The sequence below is a fragment of the Strix uralensis genome, chromosome 5 (genome assembly GCF_047716275.1).
Source record: "Strix uralensis isolate ZFMK-TIS-50842 chromosome 5, bStrUra1, whole genome shotgun sequence".
Taxonomy (NCBI): domain Eukaryota; kingdom Metazoa; phylum Chordata; class Aves; order Strigiformes; family Strigidae; genus Strix; species Strix uralensis.
The window spans coordinates 84,902,426-84,914,471 of NC_133976.1; the positions used below are offsets into that span (position 1 = coordinate 84,902,426).

The following is a 12,046-nucleotide window of genomic DNA, read 5'->3' on the forward strand; positions in this document are numbered from 1 at the left end:
AGATTAAGTTACATAAATTATATGAAAAAAAATAAGTAACTGGAAATAGACAAAGCAGAATATTACGTGAACTGCTTCTCCCCAAAACAGGTCTTGAATCCAGAAAGCCCATACTGCATAGTTATCATAGATACAATAAAAAGGATGAAAGCTTCCATTCTGCTTGTAATTAATAAGCAACTTAATTACTTATCAAGAACTTTTATTTTTTCCAAGGTACTGTGCCCCAGAGCAGTATCAGCCCTCATGTGGAGCCATGGAATCTCTTTGAAAGCTGTGCTTATTAAAATGATGTCAAGTGAGCTCAGTGGTATTATAAATCCATTTCATAGAAAAGAATGCACCACCTTGTCATCTAAATTCCTTCTTACAGAAGCACAGATCTTTCAGAGGCATACTTGTGTATCTAGGTTATGCATAACACTTGAGCAGAAATTGTGGGAAGTTACGGACGGTAAAGGTTTCTGTGCGTTCCCTCTTCTCACAGCGATAAAGGAAATTTTAGATACTTCTGTATAACGACAGCATTCTGACAGACTTTGAAAAAAAGCAGTAATGCAAAGGAAATGATTAATGAATGTGTGAATAGAATTCCAAGCTGTTAGTTTAAATGTCTCTGCACAGCAAGCTATTGTAAGCCTTCTGGAACTAGTCTTTAAATTAGGGCAATAGCTTTGTACTTCAGATTGAAAAATAATCCATATAACTTCTAATTAGAATTTATTACATAAAAGCATTGGGTACATTAATTTTCTGGACATATGTAGAAAGACTTTGGACTCTGGTACTAAACAGCCATGATGAACTTTATATACAGTCAGTGCTTCCTCAGTTGGTCTTTTGGATTAAGTTATTAAAGGGAGTTGAAGGTTAAAAACATATAAAAGCTGAGCTTCACTTCAGCATTTACACATTTGAGAGCTTTCAAGTGCTTTTGTATTTTTAGCTAGCAGGAAATAACAGGATGTTTTAGGTTCATTTACATGGCTTGTAGATTTTTGTTCATCTGTAGGAAAGGTCTCTTAACAATACAGACCATTGTTGAATTAAAGATCATACACGCTGAGATAAATGTCTACAGCTAAACAAACTTATCTCATAACCCCTCCCCTCCTCCACAGGAATAATAGCTATTGAAAGGATGCAAGTTGAATGAATCTCATTCAATATTTCTAGTTTCCACAGGTAAGAATTATGAACATGTTCCTCTGTTAGAAAGTATTCAAGGAATAAAAGAAGAGCATTGAGACTTAAGGCACGACTCTTGAGTTATCTATGCGCTGAATTTTGATTCCTAAGCATTGCAGAGGCCACTTTCTCTTAGGCTTATCTGGACATCAAAGTTGGAGGTCTCCTGGTAACTGTACCTGTCAAGAGGATATTGCCCATGCTTCAACACGTAAACCTAACAAAAGCTTTCAAGAAAGAGTGATCAACCTCCTATAAGTAGGCTAATGAGTTCATCAGACCTAACAGTCCTATGTAAAATAATCAAGTTTATTCCAGTTTTCCTGTGAAAGTTATGATGGAGAACTACTTATGATGTCATACGTTTGGAAAAAAGCACCTAAACTGTGTGGAGTGTAAGACACTGTCCATGAAGTTTTCAAATGGAAGTTGAAATGAAAGTTTCCTTTATTAATCAACAATCCAAGAACCAGAAAACAGGTAATAAAATTCTAAACATGTTGGGGCTTTGAACCCAATTATTAAGCTGTTATTAAACAAATATACCTTACCGACTCTCTGGACTAAAGTGCAAAAATAGTAATTGATGAAAAGTTATGGTCACAGATAATCTTAAAAAAAAAACCCAATAATAATAATAAAAACCTCCTGAACTGGAAATACAGTGGATGAATCGGCATGAGGCCAAAATAAATCTCAGTGAAAACTCCACTTTAGTGCAACAAGAAAGTTTTCAGCCAGTGTAAGTTTGCTAGGCTGCGCATGTCATCTATAAGGCACAGTGGACAGCAGAACACTATGCAGATACTCAGCCAGATCGAAAAAACTTTAGCTTAGGTACAACAAACAGTATAGCTCTTTAATGCATCACTTTGCCTGAACCAACTTCCATAGCCCAGAACACTTATATACCTCTCTTTCTGACAAAGCTATAATTTGCTTCCTTTTATTTCTTAGACAAGGAGAATATGGTTAAGAGTGCAAAAATCTGATGTGTAAAAATTCTGAAGAGCAAATTGTAGTGGGACATGATGTCCCAATGAGACAAGAGAAGTGTTTTCCAATAAAAAAAAACCCTCAAACTTTTTAGAAAAGTGGTATTACAAAGTGGAGAGAAACACTAGTATTTCTATCCTACTTTCTGGAAAGTGGCAAGAGAGGGTCAAGAAGACTCTTCTGAAAATCAGCTTAAAACAAAAGGCATTCAAAAATAGGTTATAATGTTTTCCTCCCTGCAAGAAGTTCTCTAGGCAATGGTTCCAAATGAAAATCGTTTGATGTAGATTCAAATATAAATACAGAGGTCCTGTGGTTTTTCTTGATTCCTGTAAAAAAGAAATCAAAAAAATCTTTCTTTTTTTCCTGGAATGTGAGTCACAGAAGACATTGTAAACAGATTTAATCACAATAGCAACTAGTCAGTCTTTTTTGGTATTTTTATATATTAAATTTATTTCTGAGGAATCATGGCATTTTTTCTTTCAGGTAAGCATCTTCTGAAGGATTATACAGTATGTGTTATAATAATTCATGGAGTGAATGAAATAATGCAGGATACAAACTATTTTACAGCTAAAAAGTTGTATTAAAGCTATTAATAACTAATTCTAATTTAGTACAGTTATAATTCCTTGCATATTCCTATTAATGCTAAACTGCAAATCTAAAGAAAAATAGAGAATAGGTTGTCTTACATGAACTGAAATGCTTTTTAAAAAGATAGATAGTTTCTGCCTGGGCCATGTACTGTTTCATTTAAAAGGAAACAAGTACAAGATTTAATCCACAAATGAAGATGCAATTCATTTGCTATAACTAATAGGCATCCAATTTATGCTTCTGCAGATTGTTTCCTTCACAATATTGAGTAAATCAACATACACCAAATTCAGTATGGATAAATTCATTTTGTTAGCTCTTATTCGTAGCTTATGTAAGAGTAGTCAGTTAAACATTCAAAAACAAAATAGCAAACAACATCACAGAACAACCAAAGTTAATATGAATATCCTAATACTAAACAGAAAAAAAAAAAAAAAAAAAGCAGCTTGCACTATTTGTAGTATCACTGCAACAAAATAATGATATTTCACACTTTCATAGATCTTTCATCTGAGGAAACAATTTCCACACGCTAATGAAATGACACTTGGAACCTCCTTTTAATGGCATCATTCTGAAAAACAGTATATTAAGACATATGTATGACATACATATGTTTAATTCACCCTCAGTGAATGACCAGATCTTCTTGTAACTACCGAGTTTTTTAATCTAATGAAACTGCATTGCAGTTAGTAGCTTGGCAGAAAAAATATGGGCATAAGACGACTTTCTCTCTCATCTCCAGTATAATTTTTTTTGTATTTTCATTCCATATGGACATAGAACAATCCCTGTCCCTCGAGATTTGGGGAAAAAAATATCTTCAGAAACATTTAGCAAATGTTTCAGTATTTCATTCAGCAGCATGAATAATAAACCACTGGATTGGGCTTTTTAAGAATTCACCAATTCAAATTTGTTCACCTATTTTAAAAAGAAATCTTCTTAACCCACAAAGTTCTACTTCTGTCTCTCATGAAGGAACCTAACAGTAGGAAGAAACTACACAGGTCGTGGGAAACAATATCTCTATGTGAGAGGGAGATGACATAACAAAAATACACAGTTACAGCATCATGATTTTGTAATGTTATCAAAATATGCCCATTTCTACATCCTATTCAAAATATTATCCTGAGGAAAAAGGCAACCTTATTAAAACACTAATAATAGTTTTCTGCTCCTGTAGAAAGGGCACCTATATTTAACAGCATATTCTTTTATATTGCACCTTTTCACCACTGCTAAATTATGCCCAAGTCAAATGACAAGATCTGGTAATCTTAACTGGTTTCCTACACCGTCCTCACTATCTGTGGCATCTGAGTGTTTGGCAGTGCAAGGTGGAAAATCTGTCTGAAGAATTCCAACATCTGTTACATATTTCCACTTCCTCAAATTATAACTTATTACTGCATGGTTGAACTGTATCTCTTTGCCAGTTTGAGGTCCAAGTGGCTAACAAAGCAGCAAAACTTTTCTAAGAGAAAGCTCAGGAATCAGCAAAACATTGTTAAACCAGAAAAGTTAAAACAATGAAAACATAAAGAAAAATTATAATAGCTGTAATAAAATAAGCCTATACTCGTACTCTGGGTTCCACTCACCAGTATAGAGACAGTATGTAAACTGTGTAATTCGAGGCACATCAGAAGCTGAAATGAAGCTTAAATCATTTTGCTGCATACGTGCTTCACTGTTTTTATAAATAATGTAAGAAGCTATACAAAGTCATCTAATAATGAAAGTACTTTTCTCAGAAAGCATACATAGTAATAAAGACTATTAAAAACGCCACAAACTTCGAGGTCCTAAGGATACAGAGATAAGGAACCTCAGGGAATATGAAGGAAAAGAAAATTGATTAGAAAAAAAATATTAATTAGCCCTTCTGTTTTTGTGATCTAATTCATTTGACAGCCTGTATGAGTTCTCACAAAATTGCTCCATCTATCAAGAAAAATAAAAGGAAATGAACTCCTAAAATGTGAGCAATATAAACAGCAAAATGTTCAGTAACGGAAGATAGCAAAATGGACTAGAAAAATAATTTTTCAACAATAGCTGACAGAAAAACAATTGATGAGAAAAATAATACTATGTTACTTAGTTGCTCAGATTTGACATGAGCTGATGATATAAATTCATAACAAGTAATGAAGATTTTAAGGAAACTTGTTAAATAAGCAAAAAGCAGACAGCAAAAATCACAGTAAAGTGATTTTTCAAGTGGAACTTGACAAATCCAAGGAAGCAAACGCAATTTCTGAAGAAGATTTTTGGTTGAGACTCTGAAAGTATCCTGGCTGAATTAACAGGGCAAAGAGACTGCAAAATCATCCTTTAACTAGCTTGCAATAGCAGGCAGATTCAAGTGAAGTTAGAAGACTCTGGTAAGAATTTACATTTTTTCAAAAAATAGCTATGCCTTTTCAGATCTCAGCAATGTAACTTTTATTTTGGGAGGTAAATACTAAGCAATGCTGGTTACAAAGTCAACACATACAAACCCAAAACACAGAGCAAGGATAAATCAAATTTTTTCAGGATTTAATGAAAACAAACAAACAAAAAAACCTTTCCAGGACAGGAAGAGCTGATTCTTGATCTTTTCACTCTTAGTTCTCTCTATACATGCAGGAGGTATTACGAATTCAGGAATAAATGACTCAAATTGACATCAAGATTCCAATAAATATTTTTTTTCCCTTTTACATAATCAGGAACTACCAGAGAATAAAGAAGTTCTGAAAGTCTGATTTTGCTCTTGCCAGAAGAGTGGCAGACCCTAAAAGACACATCTAGATGAACTGTGTTTAAGGATGAGAGGTCAGGTGCAAAGTGAATTAGATGAAAACATGATGGAAATGACAGATGGGAAGTGCTTCAGTTTGGAGAGAATGATTCCCACAGCAGCAAACTGCAAGATTTCTGAGAACTGAGAGGAAATGCCCAAAGAAGGGGACATTATAAATGCTCCCAAGAATTTCCAAACTTATCATAGTTGGAATTATTGAAACAGAAAGGTTATGTCCACCACCCTCTTCATTTTTTCAGTCTGTAAGTCTTCAGGATTATTCAAGTACCTACTACTCTCACCGCAAAAACTGGCTAATGTCTCCTAAAAATGCAAATATTCAAAATTCTCTAAGAATCCAGTTTGCATATGCTGCCTTCAAGATCAGGCATTAAATAGATTTCACAATTACTACCATTAGATGGGAAAAACATAAAACCTCTTCTGTTTACAAGAGGGGGGATAAAATAAAGTCATAAAATAAGCATTATTATATAAACATGCTGCACATTATAAGTAGATATAAAATCAAGATTTGAAATAATAGAAAGTTATACTTCTGGACTGTGGAACTATGTTGCTGAACGAAATGAATATTTATTGTGGCATATAAAAAAATCACTTCTTATACAAGAGAAGTATTCTTTACATTTGACATTTTAGGAATTGTCGGGGCACTTACTGGTACTCTTCACAGAAGGCTGTGCAAAACACATCCAAATACTGGAGAAGGTGAGGTATCTATCATATCCCAGCAGCTCATTACTATTGTCACACCAGTTTTCTGCTTGTCCACAAGCTGCTCTTGGAAGCATCATACACTTCAAAAATCTGAGTTCTAGGAACTTCTATTTTGACTGACCTTTCAGCAAACTGTTTTCAAATTTAAGCTAAACCAGTACTTCTCTGAGTGTGTCTCAAAAAAAGGGCACAAGATTTCATGTACCAGCCAAGGGATTTTGAACTACTCTTTATCATACAAATGACAGCCAACATCATGATAGAGTGGAAAAAGAATTAAAGACATGGGGCTAACCCTACTTATCTTAAATGTTGCTGCATCTACGAATGTGAGATCTGTTTCATAGCTTCACATAAAATCATCACAAAAAATAACAACATGCAGAAGTACAGAGGAAGCATTTAACAGAGTTCTCTCCTTTTTGTGTGACACTTCCAGTGCTGTTCTGTCTCAGCAATTACACTAGCAGCTCCTCTGGCTTCTTAAACTATGGAAAAAATGTCAGCATAATATACTCTATACAAAGGAAAACTGCAGGCCACACATCCTTAAGGCGCATCCTTCAGGGTTTACCGAGTAGAAGAAAAGAAGCCCAGCCCAAGAAAGGAATATGCATCCAACTGAACTACAAAATTAAAGACTTCTATTCCTTGTATGTCTTTATTCTTTTATATGAATCAAAATGGAAAATATGCAGACTAACATAATTAAGGACCACAGTCAAATATATCTCCCTTAACTACATACAAGCATGAAAACACTACACAGAATGTCCTTTTGTATCTCTTTGATTGATACTATTTCCTCAGGAAGACATAGAGAAAAAGGAATATTGTCAAGTCATAATTTAGAGACGGAAATATGTGATCTGACCCTCACTTCACGTATACTTTAATCCTTCCCCATCCAAGAATGCCCATTTCACACCGTTTAGAAGACAGTAAGGAAGGAGAGCATCAAGGTAAGGAAAGTGCAAGATAGAGGGAAAATGATTTCTCATAAATAAGGAGTTATTTGCTGCAGGTATTTAAGATTTTATTTTACCTTAATACACAGATCATTAACTGGTTAAAAAAGAATATAAAATCAGCATCAATACGGTCTACATTTTAACACCATCTACTTCAACTGAATAGTGAAATTTCTGATACATCATCATTTCTAGGGCTTTCAGTGAAAACAGTGCATTCCTTTTACATCATCATGCTCATGATCTAGCAAACTTGATGAGAAAACTCCTTAGAATATCCTAGCCCTACACAGCAAACGCTTCTAGATAATAGATGCTTACTTAATCCATCTTTTTATGGTGCCTTTTATGGTCTGTGCTTTTTCAAGTTATTCAGTCTCTGTGTCTTCTCTATGTTCAGAAGAAAAATCTACTTGGATATTTGAACAGACTACTTCTATTCAAACCCTGGAAAATGGAAAGCTGAAAGACACTCTGTTCTACATACAGAAGTACGGGACAGCTGAATATTGCCAGTGATACCTGCCTCTGCTAGCTGCATCCAGCCCAGACAATTGCCTACTTACAAAGTCTCAGTGATGAAACCGAGTTTCTCTGTAAGTATGAGATATATTTAATGAACTTAAATTATATATATAAAAAACTGCTGCTCTCTCCCATTAAAAATCAAAGTATGTGTAGCCTATAGACCTTTTCCATGCCTCATTTGTTGTAATAGATTGCTAGCACTTACTAAAGAAGGTAGAACTATGATCTAAATCTGTCAGTAATCTCACAGAGAGGTAAATTTTACTGTCAGATGTCTGGTTTGGCTTTGGGTTTTGTTTGAGGGTGTTATTTTTGTTTCTAATATTCATACTTTGCAAGATACATATTGTTCTACCCCAAGTGGTATCTCACTTCTAGCACTGAATACCTGACTATACTGAAGCACTTTTATTAATTTGCTGTAATAGGTGCCTTCGTTTTCTGAGTATCAAACATTTCTATTTAAGAGTTTGTTGATCCTGTCTTTCAGTATGTATTTTCATACAGCGTATGAGTTAAACCACAAGATCAAAGTTGGTGGTCATTTTCAGGAGGCAACATCAAATATGCTTGTGTCTCAGAAAAAGATGAGGATAAAATTTGTAATTTTCCAACTTGCAATAAACTGCTATGTGTTTTCCGATGACATTTTCTCTGATTTTCTCAAATGCTAGAAATACACAACTGACAGGCATTGCTTTCCTCAATATTCAGTATATGACATGACTGATTCCTAGCATAGAGGAGAAGAGTTCTAATTGTCCTGTTCATTAATGAAGGACACCATGACCCTGGTGCCCCCGAATATGCCACAAGAATGCCTGGTTTGGTCTTTGAAATGTTGGTAGAGTGTATATCCTTGAAAAACAGCAGCCCTAGAGATTGTTCCCCAGGAAGCATCCGTTACAGTGATCATCAATTTCTTTGAGGGAACTGGTCCTTTCAACACATTCCAGAAAAAGGGGAAGGGGACCCACAAGCTCCAGACCTAGGGGACACTGGAGATCAGATATATGAGACAAGTGACATTAATGGACTTAAAAAAAAAAAAAAAAAAAGGATAGATGTAGAAATACCTGGCATCTGTGGGGAGTAACTGAATAGTAACTGATACCACCAGCTCACCTCTCCAGTGTTTGTTTCATGGATAGTGATAATGGTTAATACAGAGGGACACTTCACTGAGAGGCAGTTCAGTATAGTATGTCAGAGACTACACTGAACTTCAGGTAGAGGAAACTAAACCAGAAAATAGACCAGAACTTTCCTACTTTAAGATTGGTGGGGAAGGCATCTGTCAGAAGGGCCAGAATAGAAAATGGCTCAGAATTTCACTTTCGAGAACTTTCTGCAATTTTAGCAATGTCCTAAACTGCAGACCTATGGAGTTAGATCTAGTAGAAAAGTACAGTGAAAAGACAGCTGACAGGCCTGAAACAAGATATAGAAATGAAGACAATTTGTATTGATGGGCTGATGGTTCCCTTCTGTAGATGATGATGATGTTAGCTATAGCTAGCCAGTATGCTGCAAAACCTCACATGTAATGATCGAAGATGAATTGCAGAAATCTGTCCAGCAGGAAACTGAGACAGAACCATAGAACTAGGCCTTTCAGACCTTCTTCTATCCTGGAAGATACAGCCTTCCTTGTACACTGTCTGTATCAGCAGCATGGTACCTCCCTAGGCAGACATTTAGCAGGCATCACCATCACAGGCACAACACCCTGATAAAATACAGGTTCAAAATTCAAAATTTAAATAAACTGTAATAATAGGTTAAAGACAAGCAGAGAAACACAGACTATCGTCCTTCTCAAAGGCACACTTTTGGAAGAGAGGGGTATGGAAATTTAGGGGGAAAATGGGATTAGGAGAAAGCATGAGAAGAGTTATTACATGAGATAATCTTGACTTTGTGGAACTGGAACTGGAATAAAACAAGAAATAAAGCAGAAAATATTAGAAAGAATGGCAAAAGAAGACAAAAAATTATGTGGGTTGACAAAGTTTTATGTGGGCTTAAAAGTTTGAAGGCAAAATACTGCTTGAAAGGCAAGAATATTAGAAGGGAATAATAAAAAAAACCCTGTTTGTGTACAGAACGTACTTGCACTGAGTGACTACTGCTGTGCCAAAAAAGAATTCTTTACAGTGATATAGATACTTACAGCTCTCCACGTAAAGGTGGATATGCACGTACAATCTCATAACACAGAAGATTAATCAACTTGGTGTATAATCATTAGTAATCATTTCAGCAATCTGAACTGTTACCACAGAACAAAATCATTTGAACAAAAGCCAATGTTAAAACACCGAAGCACACATTTAAGAATAGATGTATTCAAAAAGAATAAAAATATACTACACGTTTCTCAGATCTCTTCCAACAAGATTTATGAGCGAACAAAATTAGCCAGTATAAATCCTAGTTTATTAAACCTGGTAGTTCTACCATAAGAACTCACACTTGTCTACTTGATTAGGCTTCAAAATCCCGTATTTATTTTACAATTAAAGGTGCTAAACCTTGATTGAGTTGGATGAGAAATGACTTGGAAGTTTGTGAACAAAATGTAAACTTTTTCTGGGATCCAAATGGGGTGTTAAATTGTGTTGAATGTAGACATGATGTGAACAGGACACTGTGTTATGTCATAAGTACTCTCCTGTCCTGCAACCAGCAGGTCCCTTACATCATTGGATTCTCCTCAGGTAAATCTGAAACTCTTGAACATGTTTTCACGTTTCTGTCCCCACCTTTTGATTTGCGATGTAACAGATCACAGGAGCAATATTTCTGCTCAATCTGTAAGTGCATCCTCAAAAAATCTTCCTATAATGCTTCTAGATTTCATGGGACTCACTCCTTTTTAACACTCAGAAAATGATATTGGGTCAGTAAACAATATGTTAATTTCAGAAACACAAAACATTTTCTTAAAATTCATTTTTACTTGCTTTTTAGGCAGAGTTTTATGGCAAGCATTAAGTAACTGTAGTTCTGTGCAATAAACTCCTCATTCATTATAGAATCAATTTCTCCAAATTGTTGCATCTTTCCTTCGTACCGTTTATACAGATGCTTATATATTTAATACATGTTGGCACTAAGTGTTAATTGATATGGTCAGAATAGTGAAATGGTCATAAAACACTGATGGAAATGGAAAACTTCAAGCGGACTTTTAATGTATTTAGGACTAATATACCCCAAGAAAATTAAATAAACAATTATCCTTTGTATTCTTAGTAGAATTGTTGCTAACAGTACTTAGAAGGTAACTGTTAATACGTTAATTGCAATGTAAACAACTTCAGGAAGTTATTGGAACATTAGCTTTTTCTAAAAAAACTTATATACTGACGTTCATTATTATTTTGACACAAGAACTTTACTTAAGTCAAACCAAGATATTTTTAATAACAAATCAGGTTTACGCTGTTCGGCTACTCATCGGTAATTGATCTGATTCCAAATACTTGCTATGCAGTGTGCTTTTACTCAAGTCATGTTAAATGAGCCAGTATAGGCCTATGTTTATATATATATATTTCTGAATATTATATAATACCTCATAGCTAGTTTTTTATTTTTTATGTAAGATTTCTATGAAATAAAATAGGTTTGGACCTCAGATGTTTGTGTCCACTATCTATGAAGCATCAAAAAATCTGGACCAAAAAATCTGTGCAAATCCCATACAATCAAATCCTGCATTTAACAGCATAAATTAAAAATAATTGCATGTTTTCTCCAAGACTACAAAAAATGGCAACTGCTAAAGGAATAAGTATTAAGTTGCTCTGAGAATTTTTCTCAGTGATACATTCTTCTTGAATCTATTCTAAGCAGGTTTAAAGGGTATAAAACACCTTTGATCCCAACAGATGAAGAGTCATTATTTATTTTGCATTTTAAAATTTGTGTTTACTGCTATGCAGAGGACACAAGGTGAAAGACTGATTATTTTCTTTGGTGATCACGTATGTTAATATTTTTTCAAACAGAAATGAGTTGAAACTAAAAGAAAGTCACAAAGATTTTTGCATGTGCACATCCATACCTGAGCATTAAGAAGTTCTTCACATTTGTGAGAATGTTTTTCAATTGCTAGTATATATTGTTTTTCAATGGCTGCTTCTTGCTGTTGAACTGTAGATTGTAGTAGTGCCTGCAAAAAGAAAGGACAGAATATTCAACAAAGATA

General features: G+C 34.7%; 1 protein-coding gene across 6 annotated transcripts in view; it reads right to left on the reverse strand.

The window, feature by feature from the left end:
• Window positions 1-12,046, reverse strand: part of CCDC91 (coiled-coil domain containing 91) — a 151,843-nt gene that overhangs the window by 52,772 nt on the left and 87,025 nt on the right. For all 6 annotated transcript variants that reach the window (XM_074872061.1, XM_074872060.1, XM_074872062.1 and 3 more), the window contains one exon: window positions 11,903-12,010. In XM_074872061.1, the coding sequence (XP_074728162.1) occupies window positions 11,903-12,010 (108 nt within the window). The remainder of the gene's footprint in view (window positions 1-11,902; window positions 12,011-12,046) is intronic.